At 40.0% G+C, this 28,000-nt stretch overlaps 1 protein-coding gene across 1 annotated transcript; it reads left to right on the top strand.

Annotated features, from left to right (window-relative positions):
• The first annotated feature begins 393 nt into the window (after positions 1–393).
• ACAA2 (acetyl-CoA acyltransferase 2) lies at positions 394–28,000 on the top strand. The gene is made up of 10 exons (XM_055417347.2): positions 394–542; positions 5,661–5,827; positions 13,142–13,270; positions 14,891–15,007; positions 17,562–17,709; positions 19,562–19,737; positions 20,446–20,575; positions 23,431–23,501; positions 26,227–26,381; positions 27,569–28,000. The coding sequence occupies exons 1-10, from the start codon at positions 527–529 to the stop codon at positions 27,651–27,653; spliced, it is 1,194 nt and encodes a 397-aa protein (XP_055273322.2). The 5' UTR covers positions 394–526; the 3' UTR covers positions 27,654–28,000.

Here is a 28,000-nt window from a genome sequence, read left to right as displayed (position 1 = left end):
TTCATGACCAAGATAGTCACAATAACGTGATCACTGACCTAGAGCCAGACATCTTGCCTTCCTCAAACCTTCTCCGCCCCTTCGGCCGGCCAGTCCCACTCTTTGGCCACCCGGCCACATGAGGGGAAACTCCGGGAGTGCGGAGGAGGGGACCGCTCATTACCTTGCCGCTGGGAGGGGCTCCAGAGGCTAGCTTGGGCAGGGGAGAGTCAAAACATTCGACCGCGACACAGAGCGGGGCTCTCTAAACACAGTGCGCTGGGGGAAAGAACCCGCTCACGAGGAACGTTTTCCTGTGGGGAGGCCTGTCTCCCCGCGAGGGTTTTGGCACCATTGATTCCCACGGCTGTGGCGCCACGAGGGGCGACGCGCAGCCCAGAGGGGCGCGCTCGGACAGGCCCTCGGGAGTAGGGGAAAGGGCAGGGGCGTAGCCTCGCTGAAAGCACCGCCCCGAGCGCTTAAAGCCGTGCGTGGCGGGCGCGAGCGCGCGCCGCCGCTGAGGACCCGAGCGCTGCAGCCCGCCGCCATGGCCCTGCTCCGAGGTGAGCGCCGCGGCCCCGGCGGGGGAGGGACGTCGGGGTCTCCGTGGCGGTAACAGGGGATTTGATTTAAAAAGCAAAGGCCATTCCGGAAGCAGTGTTTGAGTTTAGGAGAAACCATACGTGCGAGGCGACAGGCATTGCCCACCACGGTTGCTCCTGACCTGCTTCTCCGCGCGGTAGTGTGACCCTCCGGGTTCCAGGTCAGCTGTTGGCGAGACCGGGGCGGGGCCCCCTAAGCGCGAGGCGACCTGGGGCGGAGGCTGCCTGTCAGACGAGCCGGCGGCCTCGGACCTGGTCACGGGGTGGGCAAGGCTTGGGAGGAGTGAAGATTCTCTTGGCGTCGTTGGGGAACCTCTGCCCGAATGACGTGCACACCACCCTCCCCAAATGCTTGCTGGCGTCTGTTGGAGAACCTACCTTAAGCCCTTTCCCTTCTCTTCTTTCTGACCCCGGAAAAGTGCCCTCACCGAGTACATAAATTCTGCCGTAACTTTCTTTTTCAAGTATATAAATTCTCTTCATAGCAAATGGTCACAGTCAGTGGAATTTTCAAGTCTATGACAGCTTGTCTTTATGTGTCCTTTAAAGAACCTTCAGATGAGACTCATATATCAAGGCCTTGGGAAAGAAAACACTTGGCAGGATCTACGAAGCAAAGTTCTGGTTGTCCGTGGCCCCAAGGGCTCTGTAAAGGTGATGGGTTTGATTCTGGATTGCAAAGAAAGCAGCCTCACTGAGCGACTGAACTGAACTGAACTGAACCTAAAAGAATAATGCGGTCTGGTTTCTAGTCTGTCCCCATTTCCTCAGGACTGTGAATCTGCCTGTGAAGCAAGGAGGACATTTTTAAGACCAGTTAAGAGTTTTAGGGCAGAGATCTAGGCAACGTCAAATGATGGTTTTGATTCGAGTGGAGGGCAGTGGATTGGGGAAAAGGGGGAGGGATGGTTTGAGATAGATTTGGAGGTGGATTTGACACAAGTTGGTGATCTGTTGGAGTGGCAGGTCTATGAGAAGGAAATGCCAAGAATGACCAGGTTTCTGGTTTGAAGAACTGAGCTCATGATACTCCGTAGGGAGTGGGGAAAACGGGGAAGGGATAGACTTGGAAGAGAATGTTGAGGTGCTCAAGTGCAGATACCAGGTAGACAGTTGGTTAGGGGGATCTGGAGCTCAGACAAGCCAAAATGTCATGTGAACAGTTCCAGTGGAAGATAGATATTCTGAGACAAAAGGATTTGTCAGTGCTCTTTCCAACTCCGAATTTCATACAGTAGCATACTTATTTTATTTTTTTTTAGATGGCATATTCAGGAGACCCAAATTATTTAACAGCTGCATTGTCACGAGCTATCTTCCTTAAAAGGAAATTACAGTTTTATTGATTTCTCTGTTTACTGTTTTATCAGTGATTCTTACCACTTTGTTTTAATACAGACCCCTTTGAAAATTTGATGGAAACTTTGTTAGGAAAGAATGTGCATCACCCTGCATGGAGGAAGTGTGAAGTTTATAACTTTGGGACACCATCTCTGTGGTGTTAAAGTTAGTGATCATACCTTTATCCATTTCCTTGTCTTATAGTTGAGCTCACGGATGTCCAGAAAGGTGGACTGGCTTATCTATAATGGTAATTAGTGTTTTGGTTGTTATCGGTTAGTTAGAGGGCTTCCCTCCTGGTTTGACAGTAAAGAAACCACCTGCAGTGCAGGAGGTGTGAGTTCAATCCCTGGGTCAGGAAGATCCCCTGGAGAAGGAAATGGCATCCCACTCTGGTATTCTTGCCTGGGAAATCCCATGGACCAAAGAGTCTGGTGGTCTGCAGTCCATGGGATTGCAAGAGCTGGACACAATTTAGTGACCAAACCGCCACCACCACCAGAGTACATTACAGATGCACTCATCTCCCAAGAAACAGACTAAGTGCTTGCAGGACTATTGGGTAAGAGAAAAAGTTTGACTGATTCTTGTCAGGAAAAGGACACATCTGAATGGGAGCAAAATTGACTTTGGTAAAGATTGTCATTAATTTAATCAGATTTCTATCTTCAAGTAGAACCAGTACCCCGGTTTTTTATTAGCACCCATCCGAGGACTTGGTTGGAAGGTTGCCCTCAACAAATAGTAATTCTTTTACTGTTCCTTAGCTTTGCTGGGAGTGTTTGTGCAACCTTGCAAAGCATGTTGGTGGGCCGCCAAATTAATCCTGCAACTGAAGTGGATACAGAAGCAGCAGTTGTCCTTGCTAGCTTTGATTGCTGTCAGCAGTTGTTGCGATTAAATTTTCCTAACAATGTAATAGAAAAGAAGGCAGAATTCCTCTTTATTTTCTAGTGTTATTTTTTCCTCTACGGTCACATTTGCCACCTTGCCAGGCCCTTTCTTGGCATTTCTGACTCATTATGCCCTGGATTAATGTCGTTTCACTGCCTTTCAGTGGAAATCTTTAGCCCCTGAATTTCCAGAGTCTTTTAAAATACTTAAGATGTTAGTTTGGTTAATGGTTGTTAGGTTTTAGACCTTTTAACATCCACACAAAATTGACATCAGATCAGATATTAATAATTATTGCCATGGTATCCAGTTTATGAAACAGGAAAAAAAATCGTTTAGATTGTCTAGTCTTTATACCTGCACATACCGGATTATGTTTTTAAATAATTTTTAAAAATGCTTAATATTATTTTCCCCATTCAAAATCATTGTATTAGTTCAGTGTTAGCCTTACTCCTACTAACTTTACAATCTGGGAACACCAAGGAAACGGACGTGATATAAGGAAGAGGGAAATTCTTGCTTTTATTTTCTTTTTCACACACACACTCTTTTGTAGGTTTCTCATACTTCACCATTAGAACTTCTCACATGAAAATGCTTTCTTAGATTATGAAGTACAAGAAAGAAACTCATGAATAGGTTCAATCCCTGGGTCTGGAAGATCCCCTGGAGAAGGAAATGGCAAACACTCTTGCCTGAAGAGTTCCATGGACAGAGGAGCCTGATGAGCTGCAGTCCATGGGGTCACAAAGACATGACTGAGTGACACTTTCACTTTAAACTAATATTTATGGCCTTTTGTAAATATCTGAATATTTACAGATATTTTATCTTTAAAGAACTGATCGGATCTGTTCTAAATTATAGTTATGTATGTGGTGTTGGAGAAGACTCTTGAGAGTCCCTTGTACTGCAAGGAGATCCAACCTGTCCATTCTAAAGGAGATCAATCCTGGGTGTACTGCAAGGAGATCCAACCAGTCCATTCTAAAGGAGATCACTCCTGGGTGTTCGTTGGAAGGACTGATGCTAAAGCTGAAACTGCAATACTTTGGCCACCTCATGCGACGAGTTGACTCACTGGAAAAGACTCTGATGCTGGGAAAGGTTGGGGGTGGGAGGAGAAGGGGATGACAGAGAATGAGATGGCTGGATGGCATCACCGACTCTGTGGACATGAGTTTGAGTGAACTCTGGGAGTTGGTGATGGACAGGGAGGCCTGGCGTGCTGTGATTCATGGGATCGCGCAGAGTCGGACATGACTGAGCGACTGAACTGAACTGATATTGCTCCTAACATTTTTTAGACTGTAAATTTCTCAAAGTAGAAATCAAAGAAAAAGTTGGAATTTTTTTTTAGGATAGGTTTAGTTTGTTCTATCAAAAGAGATCCCTGACATAAAGGAGAATTGTGTATCTGGGCACAAATCCATTGTTAAAAAATCTCATAGTTGCTTGGCAAGATGTGGAAATGTGTGCTCAGATTGTCTTTGAGAGAATTTAGTGTATGCAAAGCATAAAGCCTTAAGTCTGTCATACAGTAGGTACCCCCTATATGTTGACTATAATATTTACCTGCAGAGTTGTTTGGGAAGATTAGATATTATATGACGAGTGACAAGATGTCTAGTGCCTAATAACTGTTAATGTGATGAAGCAGCTGTTAACTGATGTTGTTCCCTAGTATGCAGGCTTTGCATTTTTGCATTTTGCTACTCTAGTGGGTGCCACTCACATCCTAGTCCTTGTAGATTTGTTAAACATGACTTTTTTTCCTTTGGTGGCACTAGAGTGCCTTGAGAAAGGACAGTTTGTATTTGTCTGTACAGGGACACCAATTGAACCAATAGTGATACTGCAGATTTGTAGTCTTTGCATTAATAGATGTATAGATAATTCCTCTGTATCCTTTGTGGTTAGGTCAGATATAGGAAACTTTGTTATACTCTGACACACATATAATAGGATATTAGTGAACTAGAATGACTTTAGAAGAAAACGGAATTAAAGAATTGTTGAAAGGATCCTTTTTACATACTTAAGAAAAGAGAATTTAGATCTGGGGAATTTTACATGTTAGCTGACATCAGGTACTGGAGGGGCTACCCGTGGTAAAGGGTATCTATTTTGCCCATTTTATTCTGAGAGTAACAGATAATTGTTCAAGTTATTTGAAGTTTATAATCTGAGTCATCCTCTGACTCTAGAAGCAGTGACATATATAATACAAATTCAAAGCAGCATATATTCTAGAAACTATATAAACTGAGTTTGGGATGCATTTGTATAGAACTGGGATTGGTGGATGGAAGATTTGGTAAGCCAAGCCAGCTCAGTGTGAGAAAAAAATCATTAGTTTTTGTTGCCCGTGCATGGTAACACTGCAAGCACACGATAGAGCATGCCTTTAGCACAAGTTAGTGAGGACCTTTTGTCAGAAATAGTCTGGAGGACCTTCATAGTGTGAGTGGTTGGCCTTAGGCACCTTTAGTTGGAAGTCTTTGATTCTATGACTAAGCAATGTATTTCAGCAAATAGAAGCGTTTCCATTTTAAACAAATCATCAGCAAATAATCAGTTTATGAAAACGTTGTCCAGCCAACATGGATTTGCATCCTTGCCTGCTGAGCAGTTCTTCGTGCCAGCATGCAGGTACTGATCAAAATGATAACCCTTAGGACTTCTTGTGTGTGTATGACCCATGCTATGTATTATGCAACAGAGATTTTCAGTCACTTAATTGAAAATTGTGCTTTATAGTAAAGTTCACAGAGAATTATTTAAAGCGGGTTAGGGATACTCATTAATCTGCAATTAGCTTATAAATTCTCCTTGCCATAGGTGTGTTCATCGTTGCTGCTAAGCGGACCCCCTTTGGATCTTATGGAGGTCTTCTGAAAGACTTCACGCCTACTGACATGGCTGAGTTTGCTGCCAGGGCTGCCTTGTCTGCTGGCAAAGTCTCACCTGAAACTGTTGACAGTGTCGTCGTAGGCAATGTCATGCAGGTTAGTAGGGCAGAAGGGAAGTATTCACTCCTATTGTTTTCTTTTATCAGTTTCTAAAAATAATTCCTTTAACATGTCACAGTGGTATACTAGTTAATAATAGTTAAAGGTATTCGTAATTTAAGCAATTCCTCACCCCCGAAGCAGTGGCATACAAAATTCAAAGGAGCATGTGTTTGGAAACTACATATCTGTCTGGGACTTGGGATACATTTCATTGCTTCTTAAATAACAGATTAATTTCCTTGACTTACTTGAAGTAAATTGGTTCTCTCTGTGTGCCACCTAGGGAGAATAGCAAGCCCAAGCAATTCTATACATCTTCTATAATTTCTTATACACAGTAGAAGCTTGGTCAGTGTTTGTTGTGGGTAATGAGAAGCTCTTTTACCTTCTACCTTGCTATATATGGTGTACAAAATAGATCATTCATTTGCAGCAATTGAAAGCTGAATATGCCTTCAAAGTGTGGTCAAGATATAGGAACGCTCTTACTCTTCCCACACCTCATTGGTGGGATGGAGGCTCTACATTTAGTGCTTTGCCACCACCAGTGTGTACATGCTAAGTCCCTTCAGTCGTGTCTGACTGCAGCCCTGTGGACTGTGTAGCCCACCAGGCTCCTCTGTCCGTGGGATTCTCCAGTCAAGAATACTGGAGCAGGTTGCCATGCCCTCCTCCAGGGGATCTTCCCAACCCAGGGATTGAACCTGCATCTTAACATCTTCTGCATTGGCAGGTGGGTTCTTTACTGCTAGCCACCTGGGAAGCCCTGCCACTGACAGTACTAGAGCCCCAGTCACTGTTCTTCTGGCTTATAAGGTGTTTCTTGTCCCCTGTGAATAATACTGCTTTGAACATCATGTACAAGTTTCTGTGCAGACACAGGTTTTCATTTCCCTTGGGTGTATGCCTATGCGTGTAAATGCTAGGTTATATGTTAGCTCTACATTTAGTTGTTTCAAAAGCTTTCAGATTGCTTTCCAAAGCAGCTAAACATTTTACATTCCCGTCTACAGGGTGTGAAGGTTCTACTTTCTCCACATTCTTGTCAACACTTGTTATTGTGTGTCTTTTTTTTAATTACTGTAGCCATGCTAGTGAATGTGAAGTAGTATCTCATTGTGGTTTTAATTTGCCTTTCCCTGATGATTGATGATATTGAGCATAATTTCATGAGCTTGTTTCCATTGCTATATCTTCTTGAAAGTGAAAGTCACTCAGTGGTGTCTGACTCTTTGCGACCCCATGTACTGTACAGTCCCTGGAATTCTCCAGGCCAGAGTACTGGAGAGGGTAGCTATATTCCCTTCTCCAGGGTATCTTCGCAACCCAGGGATCAAACCCAGGTCTCCCACATTACAGGCGGATTCTTTACCAGCTGAGCCACAAGGGAAGCCCAAGAATACCGGAGTGGGTAACCTATCCCTTCTCCAGTGGATCTTCCCGACCTGGGAACCGAACTGGGGTCTCCTGCATTGCAGGCGGATTCTTGGAGAATGTCTAATTAATATCCTTTTCCCACTTTTTAATTAAGGTATTTGTCTTTTCATTATTGATTCATAAGTATTGTTTTTATATCCTAGATACAAGTCCCTTAACAGATAACATGATCTGCAAATATTTTTCTATACTTGATTATCTTTTCATTTCTTAATTATATCCTTTAGAGTATGAAAATTTTGAAATTTGATGAAGCCCAATTTTGGTTGTTATTGCTCAGGCTTTTGGTGTCATTATCTAAGAATCTATTTCCAAATCTAAGGTCGTGAAGATTTATTCCTGTGTTTTCTTCTAAGTTTTAGCTCATACATTTAGGTCTTTGGTTTATTTTTATTTAATATTTATATATGTTTTGAGGTATAGGTTCAAATTCATTCTTTTGCATATGACTATCCAGTTCTAGCACCATTTGAAAAGACTCTTCTTTCTCCCATTAGACGATCTTGGCACTGTTATTGAAAATCAGCTGACCATAGACACATGATTTTATTTTTTGACTCCTCATTCTATTGCACTTATCTGTATGTCTATCCTTTATATGTCAGTTCAACTCTGTCTTGGTTATCTTGATTATCATTGCTTCATAGTAAGTTTAGAAATCAAGAAATGTGAGTCTCCTACTCAGTTTTTCTTTTCAAAGTTGTTTTGGCTATTCTGGGTCTCCTGCAATTCTAAAATATGAATTTTAGAATCTGTTTATCCATTTCTACAAAGAAGTCAGCTATGATTCTGATAGGATTGTTCTGAATCTGTAGGTCAGTTGGCGGAGTATTGCCATCTCAACAGTATTAGTAAGTTTTCTGATCTGTGAACATGGCATGTTTTATGTATAAATCCTCTTTAATTTTTTTCAACAGTGTCTTACAGTTTTCAGAATATAAATTTTGCACTTCTTTTATTAAATTTATTCATAAGTATTTTATTCTTTTACATAAATTGTGAATGAAACTGTTTTCTTATTTTTCAGATTGTTCATAGTAAGTGTATAGAAATGGAGTTGATTTTAAGGAAAAAGACATAGTTGATTTTTATATATTAATCTTATATCCTGAAACCTTGCAGAACTCATTTATTAGTTCTAATGGTTTTCTAGTTGATTACTTAGGATTTTTTATATATAACATCATGTCATCTGAGAGCAGAGACAATTTTGCTTCTCCCTTTCCAATCTGTATTTCTTTTACTTTTATATTTATTTTTCTTGCCTCATTACTCTGTCTAGAACCTCTGATGTTGAATAAAAGTGACAAAAAATGGATGTTGCTGTCTTGTTCCTGATACTGTGGGGGAAAGCCTCTGGTCTTTCAGTGTTAAGTATGGTGTTATGTGGGTTTTTGCAGATTTCCTTTATCAGGTTGAGGAAATTCTTTTACCGTTCCTAGGTTGTTGAGTGTTTTTATCATGAAAAGTTGTTAGATTTTTGTCAGTTGCTTTTTCTATGTCAACTGAGATAATCATATGATTTTTGGGTTTTGTTCTGTTGATACAATGTGATACATTAACTGACTTTCAGGTGTCGAAACAACCTTACATTTCTGATGACCCTTGCACTGGTCATAGTGTATAATTCTTTTTCTAAATTGCTGACTTCTGTTTGCTAGTATTTTGTTGAAGATTTTTATATCCATATTCATAAAAGATATTAATCAGTAGTTTTTGTGAGGTCTTTGTCTGATTTTTTTATCAGTATAATTCTGGCTTCATGCTGAGTTGGGAAGTGATCCTTTTCTTTTCTTTAGGAACAGTTCATGAATTATTGGTATCTTCTTTAAATGTTTGGTAGAATTCAGTAGTGAAGCCCGTCTGACTGTTTTTGTGAGTAGTGTTTTGTACTAATTAATTCAGTCTTCACCCCAAGAAAAAGAAATGCAAAAAGGCAAAATGGTTGTCTGAGGAGGCCTTGCAAACAGCTATGAAAAGAAGAGAAGCTAAAGGCAAAGGAGAAAAGGAAAGATATACCCATTTGAATGGAGAGTTCCAAAGAATAGCAAGGAGAAATAAGACAGCCTTCCTCAGTGATCAATGCAAAGAAATAGAGGAAAACAATAGAATGGGAAAGACTAGAGATCTCCTCAAGAAAATTAGAGATACCAAGGGAACAACATTTCATGCTAAGATGGGCACAATAAAGGACAGAAATTATATGGACCTAACAGAAGCAGAAGATATGAAGAAGAGGTGGCAAGAATACACAGAAGAACTATACAAAAAAGATCTTCGTGACCCAGATAATCACAATGGTGTGATCACTCACCTAGAGCCAGACATCCTGGACTGTGAAGTCAAGTGGGCCTTAGGAAGCCTCGCTATGAACAAAGCTAGTGGAGGTGATGGAATTCCAGTTAAGCTATTTCAAATCCTAAAAGATGATGCTGCACTCAATGTGCCAGCAAAAGAAAGTGCTACACTCAATAGGCCAGCAAATTTGGAAAACTTAGCAGTGACCACAGGACTAGAAAAGGTTAGTTTTCATTCCAGTCCCAAAGAAAGGCAATGCCAAAGAATGCTCAAACTACTGCACAATTGTACTCATCTCACACGTTAGCAAGTGAAAGTGAAAGTCACTCAGTCATGTCCGATTCTTTGCGACCCCATAGACTATACAGTCCATGGAATTTTCCAGGCCAGAATACTAGAATGGGTAGCCTTTCCCTTCTCCAGAGGATCTTCCCAACCCAGGGATCAAATCCAGGTCTCCTGCATTGCAGGTGGATTCTTTACCAGCTGAGCCACAAGGGAAGCCCACATGCTAGCAAAATATGCTCAAAATTCTCCAAGCCAGGCTTCAACAGTACGTGAACCATGAACTTTCAGATGTTCAAGCTGGATTTAGAAAAGGCAGAGAAACCAGTGATCAAATTGCCAAAATCCATTGGATCATCGAAAAAGCAAGAGAGTTCCAGAAAAACATCTATTTCTGCTTTATTGACTATGCCAAAGCCTTTGACTGTGTGGATCACAATAAAGTGTGGAAAATTCTGAAAGAGATGGGAATACCAGACCACCTGACCTGCCTCCTGAGAAATTTGTATGCAGGTAAAGAAGCAACAGTTAGAACTGGACATGGAACAACAGACTGGTTCCAAATCGGGAAAGGAGTACATCAAGGCTGTATATTGTCACCCTGCTTATTTAACTTCTATGCAGAGTATATCATGAGAAATGCTGGACTGGATGAAGCACAAGTTGAAATCAAGATTGCCGGGAAAAATATCAATAACCTCAGATATGCAGAATGACACCACACTTATGGCCGAAAGCAAAGAAGAACTAAAGAACTCTTGGTGAAAGAGGAGAGTGAAAAAGATGGCTTAAAACTCAACATTCAGAAAACTAAGATTGTGGCATCTGGTCCCATCACTTCATGGCAAATAGATGGGGAAACAGTGGAAACAGTGACAGACTTTATTTTCTTGTGCTCCAAAATCACTACAGATGGTGATTGCAGCCACGAAATTAAAAGACGCTTGCTCCTTGGAAGAAAAGTTATGACCAACCTAGACAGCTTATTAAAAAGCAGAGACATTACTTTGGCAATAAAGGTCCATTTAGTCAAGACTATAATTTTTCCAGTAGTCATGTGTGGATGTGAGAGTTGGACTATAACGAAAGCTGAGCACCAAAGAATTGACACTTTTGAACTATGGTGTTGGAGAAGACTCTTGAGAGTCCCTTGGACTGCTAGGAGATCCAACCAGTCCATCCTAAAGGAAATCAGTCCTGAATATTCATTGAAAGGACTGATGTTGAAGCTGAAACTCCAATACATTGGCCACCTGATGTGAAGAACTGACTCATTTGAAAAGACCCTGATGCTGGGAAAGATTGAAGATAGAAGGAGAAAGGGGATGACAGAGGATGACATGGTTGGATGGCATCACAGACTCAATGGACGTGAGTTTGAGTAAACTCCAGGAGTTGGTGATAGACAGGGAGGCCTGGCATGCTGCAGTCCATGGGGTCACAAAGAGTCATACACAGCTGAGCGACTGAACTGAACTGAACTCACTTGTTATATGTCTGTTCTGATTGTCCATTTTTCCTTGACTTGGTTTTTGTAGTTTAGTTCTTTCAGGGCATTTTTTCTTTTCACCTAAGTTATTTAATTTATTGGGCTTCCTAGGTGGCACTAGTGTTAAAATACTTGCTTGCCAGTGCAGAAGACTTAAGAGACATGGGTTTGATCCCTGGGTTGGGAAGATCCCCTGGAGGAGGGCATGGCAGTCCACTCCAGTATTCTTGTGTGGAGAATCCCCATTAACACAGGAGCCTGGCAGGCTACAGTCCATAGAGTCGCAAAGAGTCAGACACGACTGAAGTGACTTAATATGTGTGCATCTAATTTATTGGCACACAGCTGTTCATGGTAGTCTGTTCTCAATATTCACACTAGTTACATTTTGTACAGTTGCTGAGTATGGTGAATTAGAGTATGCTGAGTGTGAGGAACGCTGGGCTGGAAGAAGCACGAGCTGGAATCAAGATTGCTGGGAGAAATATCAATAACCTCAGATATGCAGATGACACCACCCTTATGGCAGAAAGTGAAAAGGAACTCAAAAACCTCTTGATGAAAGTGAAAGAGAAGAGTGAAAAAGTTGGCTTAAAGCTCAACATTCAGAAAACTAAGATCATGGCATCTGGTCCCATCACTTCATGGGAAATAGATGGGGAAACAGTGGAAACAGTGTCAGAGTTTATTTTGGGGGGCTCGAAAATCACTGCGGATGCTGATTGCAGCCATGAAATTAAAAGACGCTTACTCCTTGGAAGGAAAGTTATGACCAACCTAGATAGCATATTAAAAAGCAGAGACATTATTTTGCCAACCAAGGTCTGTCTAGTCAAGGCTATGGTTTTTCCCGTGGTCATGTATGGATGTGAGAGTTGTACTGTGAAGAAAGCTGATCGCCGAAGAATTGATGCTTTTAAACTGTGGTGCTGGAGAAGACTCTTGAGAGTCCCTTGGACTTCAAGGAGATCCAACCAGTCCATTCTAAAGGAGATCAATCCTGGGTGTTCATTGGAAGGACTGATGCTAAAACTGAAACTGCAATACTTTGGCCACCTCATGCGAAGAGTTGACTCACTGGAAAAGACTCTGATGCTGGGAGGGATTGGGAATGGGAGGAGAAGGGGACGGCAGAGAATGAGATGGCTGGATGGCATCACCGACTCGATGGACGTGAGTTTGAGTGAACTCCGGGAGTTGGTGATGGACAGGGAGGCCTGGCGTGCTCTGATTTATGGGGTCACAAAGAGTTGGACATGACTGAGCGACTGAACTGAACTGAAGTGATGCTGAATTAGCAACTGTTGAACAACCGTTCCCAGTGAAATGACAGTTCCTGTGAGCCTCCAGCCACAATATGTTTGTTAACTAATAAAAAACTAACCTTGTTTTATGTGTGTTTCTATGTTAATAAATATTCCCTGGTTATTTCAGTGTGCAGCCAAGGTTGCAAACCACAGTCTCAGATGCATCCTTTGATAAAGAACATACTCCTTTGAGATAGCCTATTCTATTTTTAAACAGCTCTGATTGTTATAAAATTCTGTATTCTCCTGAAGATTTAATATAAGAATTTCTCATACTTAGTTTGTTTAAAAACCAGTCAACCAAATTACAGCTTGTATTCAAATCATTTACACTTACTGTATAAAATGTTATATCTGTATGTATTATGTCATACCTTAGAGCCATATTGTTTTTAATTTTTTAAAGATTGTGGACATTTTAGTATATTTTATCCTTCTTCTTGATTTCCTAGATTTATAGTGGCAATTCTTTTTCTTTTCGTTCTGTTCCAGAGTTCTTCAGATGCTATATACTTGGCAAGACATGTTGGTTTGCGTGTGGGAATCCCAAAAGAGATCCCAGCTATCACTGTTAACAGGCTCTGTGGCTCTGGTTTCCAGTCCATTGTGAGTGGGTGTCAGGTAAGAGCAGCATTTTATTTAATTCTCTGAAAATATTAATAGAGGAAATGCCTCACTTCAGTGTAACCCTAGGTTTTTAATTTTATAGTATTTATGAAGAGAGGTCAGTATTTGATTGTTCTTGGAAAAATATTCATAGAAAATCATTTTTTTGATACGTACACTATGAATATGCAAGAAAATAATTTCATAAAATCTAGTGATGAACCCTGGAAACACTATGCTAAATGGAATAAGTCAGTCACTAAAGGACAAATACTGTGTGAGTCCACTTACATGAGGTCCCTAGAATAGTCAGGTTCATAGAGTCAGCAAGTGCAATAGGGATTGCTGGGGCTGGTGGGGAGGAGAAGATGGGGAGTTAGTGTTTAATGGGTACAGGGTTTCAGTTTGGAAGCTGTAAGACTTCTGGAAATAGTGGTGATTGGTTGCATAACATTGTGAACGTGCTTAATGACTTGCACAGAATTGATTAGAATGGTAAGTTTTACGTTATGTGTATTTTATCACAGTTTTAAAAAAGCTAGTCATGACTCATTTTTATTGAGTGTTTCCTATGTGCCAGACATAGATTTACATCCAGTATCTCACTTAATCTTCACAACAGTCCTATGAGGCAAGAACTGTTATTCCCATTTTATAGGCAAGGAAATTGATTATTAAAGGCATTGAGTTTACTAGGTTGTCGAGGCAGAATCTGATGCCAGGTCTGCAAGAGTTCCAGGTAAGGCAGTTCAAAACTGTGAATAAAGACTATAAGGTAAGGGAGGGAGTCGGAGAATTTAGAGGATGATAAGAAATGTATTTTATTATAAAGGTACTGAATAATACTGTTGGTCAAGGGACAAACTAGTATGATCTCTTCAAGGGATAGTTGGGCAAATAGATTTCCTCCCTTGAACATAGGGAAAAGGGATACAGTAAAATTTAATTTGTCAACATCTTCATGTTTTCAAAGTCTTCATATTTTATTACAAAATAAAATGAAAGATAAAACATATTGTAACGAACAAGTTACTTTCATGTTTATTTATTTCTGTTACAGTATATCTTAGTTAGCCACCCTGATTTTCCTAGCAATCATTTTAAACATTGGACTCTTGGAGGGTTGTTATTTGCTGTTTTTCTGAGAAATGCAAATAGTGGAAAAAATTGGAGTTAACAGATTCCTCTTTATGACTACCCTAGGTTAACATAGTTTTTATAAATCTGGTCTACTTCAGGTTCATTGATTAATAGGATAAATTTTACTTTTGCCTTTTTAAGGGCTTATTCTTTTATCTGCTTGCAATCTGTACATTTATACTAGATATTAATATCTCTGCTAGTTTTCAAGATGTGTATTGAGTTAGGAATTACCATTCCTTGTCAAAATGTAGGTAGGATTTGTTACTTCTGCATAAATGATTGAAAAGTCTGCTAGTTTTTTTCCTCTTTGTATTTTGGGAATGAATATTTTAGCATTCGCTTTGAAATTACTTTTATTTCACTTTGAGACACTGTAATGTGAAAGTTTTACTGTAAGCAAGGGTACTTACTAGCTTTACTATTGCTTTGCTGCTTAATACATATTTCTGTCACAATAAAAGGATTTTGGTGGTGGTGTTTGTTTTTAAATAGGAAATTTGTTCTAGAGACTCTGAAGTTGTCCTGTGTGGAGGGACTGAAAGCATGAGCCAAGCGCCCTACTGTGTCAGAAATATTCGTTTTGGAACGAAGCTTGGATCAGAGCTCAAGGTCAGAACCATTAAAATTTTTAAGAATTATTTCTCATGCTATTGTCATTTTAATAACACCATTTTGGGGCAGAGAAAAAAACTTAAACCAATTCTGTTAACAGGGAGTTGGCAAGATATGAATTATTTGAAATCTGTAAACTATTTCACAGTTGTTAATTTTGACATTTTAACTCACATAAAATTATACTTTATCTCAGCAAACTAATTAACACCTGGGAAGATGAAGGAAGGGAAGTGCTGGATTAAACCGATGGGTAAAGGTTGAATTAATCTCTCTACTGAACAACTGGCAAGCCAAATAATTAAATCTTTGCCATAAGTAATGGAAATTTTATTTCTGGAGCAATCTCCATCGAATTGATTTCTTCTTTACCATGGAAAACATTCTCTTTAAATAGGTTATAGTGTCCCAAGTCACTCAGATAAACAGCAGTCCTTTCCGAACCACCTGAGTGGCATTGTGAGATGGATTGTGTGCTGTCCTTTTCTCATCAAAGGGCCAATGACATTGTGTGTTCTCAGCTTTCCAGCTTAATCATTGATTATCCTGTCCGCCCTGTTTCTCACCTGGCCTTTTTGAAAGTTGAAATGGATAAGACTTAGGCAATATGAGATGATATTTAATATTCCTAACACATTTGAGAAAACCTTTGGAAAGACAGGTCCGCAACTCAAAAGGGTAACAAGGCAATCTAGAAGAAACAGGTGGGGCCCATTTATCAGAGACTAGCTAATTAGATAACAAAAACCAGCCTATCCCGGGCTTTTTTAGCCTCACAGTAACTGGTAGAACCTGCTATTCCTACCACTGGAGGTGTGGGACGGAAAAAGGAGCACAGCTGTACTCTTTCTGAGGGCATTCGTAACTGCCTTACAGAGGTGGCTACAGGGAAATGTTGCATGAGAACTGAAGTTTCTTATGAAATGGAACCTTGAGGGTTTAAGTTTTGATTGTAGGATGACTTTCTACATTCTTACCCTGCACATTTAGCCCTGTTGGTCCTTCTTAGAGCCCTGTGTTTAGAGCAGAGAATGTGTACATTTTATTATGGTGTTTTTATTTTTTATTTTATTTATTTTTTAATTTGTTTATTTTAATTGGAGGCTAATTACTTTACAATATTGTAGTGGTTTTTGCCAACATCAACATGAATCAGCCACAAGCATGTTCCCAAGTGTTCCCCATTCAGAATAACACATGAATAACATGTGTTATTCACATGTGTTCCCCATCCAGAATCCCCCTCCCACATCCCTCCCCATCCATCCCCCAGGGTCATGCAGTGCACCAGCCCTGAGCACCCTGTCTCATGCATCAAACCTGGACCGGCGATCCGCTTCATATATGATAATATACACGTTTCAATGCTACCCTCTCAAATCATCCCACCCTCGCCTTCTCCCACAGAGTCCAAAAGACTGTTCTTTATATCCGTGTTTCTTTTGCTGTCTTGCATATAGGGTCATCGTTACCATCTTTCTAAATTCCATTTATATGTGTTAGTATACCGTATTGGTGTTTTTCTTTCTGACCTACTTCACTCTGTATAATAGGCTCCAGTTTCATCCACCTCATTAGAACTGATTCAAATGCATTCTTTTTAATGGCTTAGTAATATTCTATTGTATATCTGTACCACAGCTTTCTTATCCATTCATCTGCCAATGGACATCCAGGTTGCTTCCATGTCCTGGCTATTGTAAACAGTGCTGCAGTGAACATTGGGGTACACATGTCTCTTTCAATTCTGGTTTCCTTGGTGTGTATGCCCAGGAGTGGGATTGCTGGGTCGTATGGCAGTTCTATTTCCAGTTTTTTAAGGAATCTCCACACTGTTCTCCATAGTGGCTGTACTAGTTTGCATTCCCACCAACAGTGTAAGAGGGCTCCTTTTTCTCCGCACCCTCTCCAGCATTTGTTACCTGGAGACTTTTTGATAGCAGCCATTCTGACTGGCGTGAGATGGTACCTCATTGTGGTTTTGATTTGCATTTCTCTGATTATGAGTAATGTTGAGCATCTTTTCATGTGCTTGTTAGCCATCTGTATATCTTCTTTGGAGAAATGTCCAAAGTTCTTTGGCCCATTTTTTGATTGGGTCATTTATTTTTCTGGGATTGAGCTGCAGGAGCTTCATGTATATTTTTGAGATTAATCCTTTATCAGTTGCTTCATTTGCTATTATTTTCTCCCATTCTGAAGGCTGTCTTTTCACCTTGCTTATAGTTTCCTTCGTTGTGCAAAAGCTTTTAAGTTTAATTAGGTCCCATTTGTTTATTTTTGCTTTTATTTGCATTACTCTGGGAGGTGGGTCATAGAGGATCCTGCTGTGATTTATGTCAGAGAGTGTTTTGCCTATGTTTTCCTCTAAGAGTTTTTTTAGAAAATGTCTCAGAACCAAATATAAATCATAGTAATAGTAAATGCTCATCAGAAAATCTCATTTTACTTTTACCTTTTTTGTTGGAACTGTTGATTATTTAAAGAAATGTTAGCATATTACTTTCAAAAGAGACACTTTACAAATGACTTTATCAATGTCTTTTAATAGCTGGAAGACACTCTGTGGACAGGATTAACAGATTCGCATATCCAAATGCCGATGGCAATTACTGCAGAAAATCTTGCTGTAAAACATCAAATAAGCAGAGAAGATTGTGACAGATACGCCCTGCAGTCACAGCAGAGGTGGAAAGCTGGTCAGTGAAAGTGGTTATTACAGTTATCTTTAGAAAGAAAACTAAGAAAGGTTTTTATCCTTTTAGATTATAAAGGCCATACTATAATATTATTTAAAATGATATTTTTTGAAACTCACACTTTTTAAAATTATTTCTTTGTTTTTAATGGTTAAATATTGAATATTCTGTTAATGATTACAAATTAACTGGAAGTTTCTCCTTTGAAGTATGTGAATGCTACTTAAAAAGTAGTGTGGATAATTGGTCCTATCTGGACACTTGAATTTTGCCCCAAACGGGTCAGTAGAAGACTCTGAGGGCTATGATACACTCCGTTGGAGGTGCTAGCTCCCTGGGGCAGAGGATGTGGCCCCCCGGAGGCATCTCATACTCACAAGAAGGGGATGGTATGTTTGGGAAAGACTCATTGGGAATCCTTTTATAACTTCCCTCTCTCATTCCTAATTGAGAATCATTGCATCTGCCTCAGAGACCCAGAACTAGCCCAAGGCCCCAGCTGTGGTGCCCTTGTAACCTGCACACTGCTGGTGAGCCAGTCCAAAATGGGCAAAATGACACCTGTTCTTTTATCAGTGTGGTGAGTTGAAGAAATTTGTTAGTCCTCTGAAAAGAGGTTTGAAAAGTAAACTTATCAATGAGCAGACACTCTTATTAAGGGGGTATTAAATAAGTGAAATGGTGAGGATAAAGTTCACTTTAGTATTTCAGAGAGATAAGTGGAATGGAGCTGATGCAAGTCATCGTGTTTTTAGTTACACATTTAAGTGAAAGGGTATTGGTCTAAAGGTCAAGAGTTAGTCTGTTTCTAGTTTTGCCATGGACAGATTTTCTGACTTCAGTCATTTATTCACCAAGCATTTATTCACTGTGCTAATAATAGAGGTAAAAATATTTGCCTTCCCTTTTTCTTTAACAGAATTGTTGTGAAAAACAAAGGGAGTGTTAGCCTGTTATGAAGTGGCATCACCTTTAAAGTGGCATTATTTCTAACTTGGGCTTCCCAGGTAACTCAGTGGTAAAGAGTCACCTGCCAGTGCAGGAGACATGAGTTCAGACCCTGGGTTGGGAAGGTCCCCTGGAGGAGGAGATGGCAACCCGCTCTAGTATTCTTGCCTGGAAAAGCCATGGATAGAGGAGCCTGGAGGGCTGCAGTTCATGGGGTTGCAAAGAGTCAGACACAACTGAGTGACTGAGCGTGCACGCATTCCTGACTTTATTTCTGAAGCTTTTGATTAACTATCATCCACTCCAGTCAATGGGGTTGGAAGTAGTTAAGCTGTTTTACTTAGAACTGTGTCAGTAATAGCGCATATAATTTCTTCACATTGCCTGTCATTAAATTTCAGTGATAGATGACTTGGTGACATAGATAACTTGGTAACCATTGTTCTTATTGTGCTAAAAACAGTTAACATGAGATCTATCCTGTTAGTAAAATTTTAAGTGTACAATACATTCCTGTAGACTATCAGTATTAATACAACTTGGTAACTTTTTAAACTATTTCATGTCTCACCCAGAGAAGTCAAAAAAGGGCATTAAATCCATTTGATGCCATTACATCTGTAGGTAGCAGACAAACACTAATAATCTAGCGGTACCTTATAAAAAATATGGTAGTAAAAAAATGTCAAAATTGTAATATTACAGAATGTATCTGCGTGGGTGACAGTATATTAAATCCTCCAATAGACAAGGTAAGTTATATAAGTAATAAAAGCTTATATTAAAGTAGACTGAGAGGAAAGGACAGAACAGAAATTAAATTGAAGGATATATTTTATTTCATTTTCTAGTTTATATTCTTTTTTTTCCCCCATTCTTATGCATAGTCTTTCTACTATTTTAGCTAATGATGCTGGCTACTTTAATAATGAGATGGCACCAGTTGAGGTGAAGACAAGGAAAGGAAAACAGACAATGCAAGTAGATGAACATCCTCGGCCCCAAACAACCATGGAGCAGTTGAATAAACTTCCTCCAGTGTTCAAGAAAGAAGGAACTGTTACTGCAGGGAATGCGTCGGTAGGTAGCACCTGGGCCTTCCTTGAACCCTTGTTGATGTGTTCACTGCAAACTGGTCAGGCAACATCTTTTAGATGCCTTTCATGCTGATCTTCAGTTACTTAGCCTAAGCTAGTAGTGTTCATATTCTGTTAGTTTGGGTTTTCATACTCCAAAATAAATTAGGGGCCAATTTCTTAGTCTTTTCAGATTGTTAGAAGGAAATCTACCTGTTTTTTTTTTTTAACTTTTTATTTTGTACTGGGCTATAGCCAACTAGCAAACAATGTTGAGGTAGTTTCAGGTGGACAGCAAAGGGACTCAGCCATACATGTACATGTGTCCATTCTCCCCCAAACTCCCCTCCCATCCAGGTTGCCACATAACACCGAGCCGAGTTCCATGTGCTGTACAGTGAAGTCTCCCTAGTTTATTATTTTACTGTTTCTTCCTCATGTGTGCACCTCATCAGATTTCTTCTTAAATCTACCCACATCTGGATACAAGCTTCTCCTTCCCATTCTTTCCTGTTTCGCTTAGCGAGGTTGTATTCTGTGCCTGAGACAGTCTCTTTAATACAGCAGTTTATCACTAGTGCTGCTTGTTGTGTTCCAGATTATGGGGCTGCGTCCTATATGTTGCCATAATCCTAATAGCACTCCATTAGCTCAAAGCTTGATTAACTGTATTCCTTTATCCTCTAGTTAATCATATGTGTTTGCTTCCAAGGGGATTTCGGATGGTGCTGGAGCTGTTATCATAGCTAGTGAAGATGCTGTTAAAAAACATAACTTCACACCACTGGCAAGAATTGTGGGGTATTTTGTGTCTGGATGTGATCCCACTATCATGGGTATTGGTAAGTTTATAGTGATACAAATTGGTTCTGTTATGTTTCTGGAGATAAATCTTCTTTGGCATTCAGATTCCTGAAATAGTAGCCACATCAAGGTCACTTTTGGAGAAAAGGAAATTGGTCATCAGTCATTTAAACAACCCATCTTTATGAAAAGCTATGCCTGGCACAATGGGAAGGCAAGACCATGTCAACTCCTTGTGGGCAGCAATCATGTCGTATTGTCCACTTGCTGCTGCTGCTGCTGCTGAGTCACTTCAGTCGTGTCCGACTCTGTGTGACCCCTTAGACGGAAGCCCACCAGGCTCCTCCGTCCCTGGGATTCTCTAGGCAAGAACACTGGAGTGGGTTGCCATTTCCTTCTCCAATGTGTGAAAGTGAAAAGTGAAAGTGAAGTCGCTCAGTCGTGTCCGACCGTTAACGATCCCACGGACTGCAGCCTACTAGGCTCCTCCGTCCATGGGATTTTCTAGGCAAGAGTACTGGAGTGGCTTGCCATTGCCTTCTCCGATTGTCCACTTAAGGTGTATAAAATTGACACAGAGTAAACAACAGAGAAGCATTACAAGGTAATGACAAGACAGACAAAAATGGGAGATGGGAGAGATCGTGGGATGAAGTAGAGAAGATACAGACCCCACTGGGTGTTTTACACATGATTTTACATGTAGCTCATTTAATCTTCCCACAACCCTAGTGAGTGAGATTTCTTTGTGAACAGAAAAACTGAGGCTTGCGGGGATGGTCTTGTAAAGTTCAAAAGCAGTAAGTGATGAAATGGGGATGTGAATCCAAGTCTCTCGTCCCAGTGCTCTTTTCCCTCTGTTGCCTCAGGAAGTCAGAGAAACAATGCACCTGGCCTATCTATGACTTAATAGGAAAATGAAGAATTCTAAACAATGAATCTCAATTGGCAAAATACTAGCAGGAGAAAATTTAGAACTCCCTACAAATAAGTATAGTCTTGGCTCCAGAAATATGAATTAGAAGGAAAACCAAAAACTTTTTTTGCTGTATACACTCCTAGAAACTGTAGATAATGCTGAATTTTAATAGTTCCTACATCATTCTCTGGGGAGACAAGGAGCCAATTATGTGCCTCACAAAAATAAAATTGGCTTTGATCTATCCCACCTATACCTTCATACCCCAAGAAAAAGCCTGCCTTAGGTTATAGACTGAGATTTTTGATGAGCCAAAAGATTTTCCTATATACTTGCTGCTGCTGCTGCTGCTGCTAAGTCACTCAGTCGTGTCCGACTCTGTGCGACCCCATAGACGGCAGCCCACCAGACTCCCGTCCCTGGGATTCTCCAGGCAAGAATACTGGAGTGGGTTGGCATTTCCTTCTCCAGTTCATGATAGTGAAAAGTGAAAGTGCAGTCACTCAATCGTGTCCGACTCTTAGTGACCTCATGGACTGCAGCCTACCAGGCTCCCCCGTCCATGGGATTTTCCAGGCAAGATTACTGGAGTGGGTTGCCATTGCCTTCTCCAGTTGGTAGCCCTACCCATCAACAAATAATTGTCCAAGAAACTTTTTAACTAGGTGACCAAATTATTATATTTAGATTGTGTTATGCTTTTCTTGTGAAGACTGATTTCCCATTTTACCTTACATATGTTTGTGAAACTTGTTATAAAATGTTTGACTACTTGAATTCAACAAAACACAACATATTTTTCTTTTTAGATGTTTATGGCATGAAGTTTTATTCTCAAAGGGAAGATAGAGAAGTAGATAATCATCCCTGGCCAGATTTTTTATATTTTGGAAAGAAATATCAATTTACTTAAAATTATGAACAATATTAAAAATAAGCTCCAATACTTTGGCCACCTGATGTGAAGAGCTGACTCAGTGGAAAAGACCCTGATGCTGGGAAAGATTGAGGGCAGAAAGAGAAGGGAGCAGCAGAAGATGAGATGGTTAGATAGTATCACTGACTTAATGGACATGAATTTGAGCAAACTCCAGGAAATAATGAAAGACGGAGAAGCCTGGTGTGCTGCAGTCCATGGGGTTGCAAAGAGTCAGACGCAACTTAACGACTAAACAACAGAATTGAACTGTCATTAGTGATCATCAGAAATCTGGGACTTAGAGTTTATTTTCAAAGTTTTTTAAGGTGGATTTGCATTTCTTCAGTGAGAGTTATGTTTTATTTAGAATCTCTGCCTCCTGTTGGAGTTACAAACATCGCCTTGCTTTAGCTATCTTTTCCCTGAAGTGCCTGGTACTTTTTATCTTGCTGTGCCCATGTGGCGATACCAGTGCTATTTCTCGCCTTTTATCCAAAATGGGCCTGAAAATTCAGAGCATAGCCACAGTCACTTCTCTACTGGGAATGTATGATTTGTATTCCAGGAGAGTACTCAGTTTGCCTTGGCATTTGGTATTAAGAACCATCTATACATGGGAATTCCCTGGCAGTCCAGTAGTTAGGACTTGGTGCTTTCACTGCTGTGGCCTGGTTTTGATCCCTCTTTAGGGAATTGAGATCCCTGTGCCAGTTGCCCTGAGCGGCCAAAAATTTTTTTAAAAACTAAAGTTAAAAAAAATAAGATACATTTTAACAAACGGTCTATACAAAACCTCACTCCTTTGGCTGTTTGAACTCTTAAAGTCATTTATGGTAGAATTTTTCATGTTAAGTCCCTCATCTACAATTTGCATAAATGGCTTTTCATCCTTGTCCCATTTTCTGTTTCTTACTGTCATATCATTTAATATTGTGTGCTGTCAGGGTAGCAAGAGTTTTAGTTACTGTCACATTATTTCCTCCTTACTTACTTGTTTAGTAAAAAAGGAGAAATTTGATATTTACAAGATGAAATTGGTTTTTGTACTTATATAGGTCCTGTCCCTGCTATCAGTGGAGCACTGAAGAAAACAGGGCTGAGTCTTAAGGATATGGATTTGGTAGAAGTAAGTGTTCTACATTTTTCACAAAATGGAATAAGCCATCAACTTCTATAGCATAGATGGCTTTAGTTTGATTTTTATAGGTCTTTTTGTTTTAGTACCTTTAAACTTTCCAAATGATGTGAATCTAAACAAGTATTACTTTCATTGTATGCTTGTGTTGACATATAATCAGGCCCTACCTTATTAAAATGCTTTACATTTAAATAATTCAAAGAGCCTTTCTTCCTCTACTGAAGTATAATTCTTGGGTACTTTTTATAACCTTGTAAGATTCTGCTGTTAATACATTTTAGACATTAATATGCTTATTGAACTGAATTGAATGTTAGTTAAGGTGGGTGAGAAATAAATAAATTTAACTTTATTTTATGGATTAAAGTGAAAAAATACAGGTAAAAAAATTGACCCAATAGAAAAACAATAATCCCAAATCTAAGTTTTTTACACTTCTGCCGAGTTAATAGCTACCCCCAACCCCAAAACTTAGGTTTGGCTTTTACACCACAGTTGTGGGTTGATTTGGAATGCATCTATCATAATTTTTGGCATTGGAAACTTAGATTTATTGGGAGAGTGATTTCTTTAATGTTAGAACAAAATCATCTTAAATGTTTAGTACAATTAAAAGAAAGGATTAAGAACATGCTTAAAGATGGATTATATACATTTGGCATTTGGGAAGTATTTGAACATTTTAGGTAATTAAGCTGCTTAATTACCATATTTGTATTAGCAAATAAGTACTACTGAATTTCTGATGTCAGATTTCACACTTCAACCTTGAAAATATTCATCTCTCTAGAGATGTTCATCAGCATTTATAGATGTGAAAGAGGAGAGTGAAAAGGTTGGCTTGAAGCTCAACATTCAGAAAACAAAGATCATGGCATCTGGTTCCATCACTTCATGGGAAATAGATGGGGAAACAGTGTCAGACTTTATTTTTTTGGGCTCCAAAATCACTGCAGATGCTGACTGCAGCCAGGAAATTAAAAGACGCTTACTCCTTGGAAGGAAAGTTATGACCAGCCTAGATATAGCATATTAAAAAGCAGAGACATTACTTTGCCAACCAAGGTCCGTCTAGTCAAGGCTGTGGTTTTTCCCGTGGTCATGTATGGATGTGAGAGTTGGACTGTGAAGAAAGCTGAGCGCCAAAGAATTGATGCTTTTGAACTGTGGCGCTGGAGAAGACTCTTGAGAGTCCCTTGGACTGCAAGGAGATCCAACCAGTCCATTCTAAAGGAGATCAATCCTGGGTGTTCATTGGAAGGACTGATGCTAAAGCTGAAACTCCAATACTTTGGCCACCTCATGCAGCGAGTTGACTTACTGGAAAAGAGTCTGATGCTAGGAGGGATTGGGGGTAGGAGGAGACGGGGACGACAGAGAATGAGATGGCTGGATGGCATCACCGACTCTGTGGACATGAGTTTGAGTGAACTCCAGGAGTTGGTGATGGACAGGGAGGCCTGGTGTGCTGTGGTTCATGGGGTCGCAAAGAGTCGGACACGACTGAGCGACTGAACTGAACTGAAACACTCAAGGACATACCTCTCCATACCCTGGTGTGATTGTCTTTGAGACTTTTAATGATCATGAGTTAGTTTTTCCTGGTTTCAAAAGCCTAGTTTCACAACGTACTCTAGGTCTCTCAGTACCTCGTGACTATTTAAAATGGAAAAATAAATGTTGGATCTAAGGACAAGTAAAGCACCATCTCAGGAGAGCACAAAATATAGTAGGAAAGAACACAGGGTGGCTTTTTATCCCAGCCTTGGAAAAGCTGCCTTTTTAAAAATCAGTATCCTTCTCTATAAAATTCCCTGCTAAGGTCATATGAAAATATAATTCTGTAAACATGAAATAAGGTAATGCTCCTAGCCAGCCTTGTTAAGTGTAATACAACAATATGATACTTTTTAGTTCTGGCCATGTTTCAACATGGTAACTATTCCTCTCAGGTGTCTGGCTCTGAAGGTTTATTCTTTATTGTCTGTCAGTGTCTTCTTGGAAGTATGGCTAGTAGTATGGGTTAGTAGTAATAATAAGAGCAACTGTTTATTGAATATTTGCTTGTGTCAGATAATACACTAAACACTTAATACCCATGATTTCATTTAATGCTAACAATAACTCTTAAGATGATACAACAGTCACATTTTACCAGTGAACTCACTAAAGTTGAGTGTCAAGAGAATTTAAAGAACATGCATACAGACAAGATTTGAACTATCCATCTGGCTCTAGAACCTGTGGGTTTTCTATAGTATCCCATTGCTTCTAGTCTAGGATCCATGTATGGTATCACTGAGGATTCCTTTAAGGCAGAGGTCCCCAGCCTCCAGGATCTAATGTTGAATGATCTGCAGTGGAGCTGATAATAATACTAGAAGTAAAGTGCACAGTAAATGGCAGTGCACTTGAATTATCCCAAAACCATCCCCACCCCCACCTCCAGTCCATGAAACTGATCCCTGGTGCCAAAAAGGTTGGGGACCTCTGCTCTGAGGGATGCGTTAACACTTAAAGTATCTCTTAGTAAATACACCCATTTTCAAACCTGTTATCTTTATGAAGAGTGATTGAAGATAAAATAACCTTGCAAGGTAATTTAAGTAGGGAAAAAAACAGGAAAGTTAGCCATCAGTATGACTGGACAATTCTCAGTTAAAAATAAGTTTGTGAATAAGGATTTTTATTAAGTGTTTTGATTGTTTTAAAGGTGAATGAAGCTTTTGCTCCTCAGTACTTGGCAGTTGAAAAGAGTTTGAATCTTGACCCAAGTAAGACCAATGTGAATGGAGGGGCCATTGCTTTGGGTCACCCATTAGCAGGATCTGGGTCTAGAATTACTGCACACCTGGTTCATGAATTAAGGTATGTGCTAGAAATTGTTGCTTTTCAGATTTGCTGTCTTTTGTGTAAATGCATGAATTTAGGTTTCCCCAGAACAATCCAACATTTTCCCATTCTTCCTCATAGCCTTGCCCTGCTTTTCTCCCAGTGATCTGAGCACCCTTTTCCACAGACCTTACTGATGACTCAGTTGATTTGTTGGTGCCTCTACTCTTGTGACACTTGCTCTTCCCCACATGTGCAGCATAGCCACTTGGCACGTGTTCACTGAGGGCCCAGTGTTCATGTGGCCCCAACTCTGGTGTGGGTGCACAGCAAGGAGTCCATAATGAGACCCTGCATCTCAGGGCACTTGCATTCTAGTGCCAGTTACAGGAGTTAAGACACAATTATTTCAGAAAACAAAGTGCTGATCAAGATGCTGTTGTTCAAGAAACCTAAGCAAACTGACAATTGGGGTCTAAGTCTTTCCTTCACTGTTTCCAGGGTTCCACCCTTCTGTGGGGATACTTTGATACTTTGCAGTTTTAACAGAAAAGCTTCTCCTTCTGTACTGTGTCTTTTGGACCATTTTGTTCTGTTAGTAGGAAAATTGGAAACAAAACCAAATAAGCCAGGCTTGAAAATCACTCTGACTTCCTGTGACATTAGGGTAAATAGGACTCCTGTTTCACTTAATAATTGGGTTGAAATGAGTGATTGAATGCACAAAAAATAATTCCCTGGATGTTTCTCAAGGTCATTCTATCAGGACTGAAGAATTAGAGTGGATGGTACTTTAAAGGAGTCCTAATTTTTATGAAAAGGACGTGAAATGTTTCTAAACTATCTGACCTTTCATACAGGCAAACTTCAATAATTATACTTACTCTAAGGTCCATAAAAATCTAAAACAGATAAATCAAGGAGGCTGAATATTAATATTTACTCCCCCTTCTTCAACTTCCAGCCCATCCCAGTTACCTCCTGTTTTATGTTTGTTTCTGCCTCCATCTTCTGTGTTACTACACTTTTTAAAATAAGAATACTCAGCTTTCCAAATCCTTTCTCCTCCTTTCCCCAGTATTGAGGACTGGAGGAAACATTGAGCTGATGAGCTGAACGAGAATGAATTTTGAAAAGTGACCATTATAAATTCTATTTAATTGATAATCTAATTCCCTACATTCTTTATTCAAGTAGTTTTCAGCCACTGCTTTCTTTCTCAGGCGTCGGGGTGGAAAATATGCTGTAGGATCAGCCTGCATTGGAGGTGGCCAAGGAATTGCAGTCATCATTGAGAACACAGCCTGAGGAGAGCAGGCAGCCTGCCCTGGTCCATGCTCACATGACTTGACCAGGCCACCTGTTTTTAAAACAGGTAAAACAGGTGACCTTCAGAGCAGATGCAGAACCGCCATGCTCTGCACTGAGAGTGACTGGGTTTGGGCAAGGGATGGTGAAGCAAAGACCCATTTATCGTAAACAGGAACCCATGCCAGAATAAATTCTCTCAAACTTGAACCAAATATGCAGCATTTCTGAACTGAAATCCAACTAGCATAGGCTTTAAAGGGAATTGTATTCTTGCCAAATAACCGTCACTTATGCCTTAAATAATATGATTGCAGGGAAATTGAATAAATACTGCCTTAACTTCA

The sequence above is a fragment of the Moschus berezovskii genome, chromosome 28 (assembly GCF_049115385.1).
Source record: "Moschus berezovskii isolate FMDL1 chromosome 28, NW_MosBer_1.0, whole genome shotgun sequence".
NCBI classification, from domain to species: Eukaryota; Metazoa; Chordata; class Mammalia; order Artiodactyla; family Moschidae; genus Moschus; species Moschus berezovskii.
This window is presented reverse-complemented; position numbering and strand designations above follow the sequence as displayed.

Coding starts and splice junctions, on each gene's coding strand:
- ACAA2 (XM_055417347.2), top strand. Junction 5,828..13,141: donor TCGTAGGCAATGTCATGCAG/GTTAGTAGGGCA, acceptor GTTCTGTTCCAG/AGTTCTTCAGATGCTATATA. Junction 17,710..19,561: donor ACAGCAGAGGTGGAAAGCTG/GTCAGTGAAAGT, acceptor CTACTATTTTAG/CTAATGATGCTGGCTACTTT.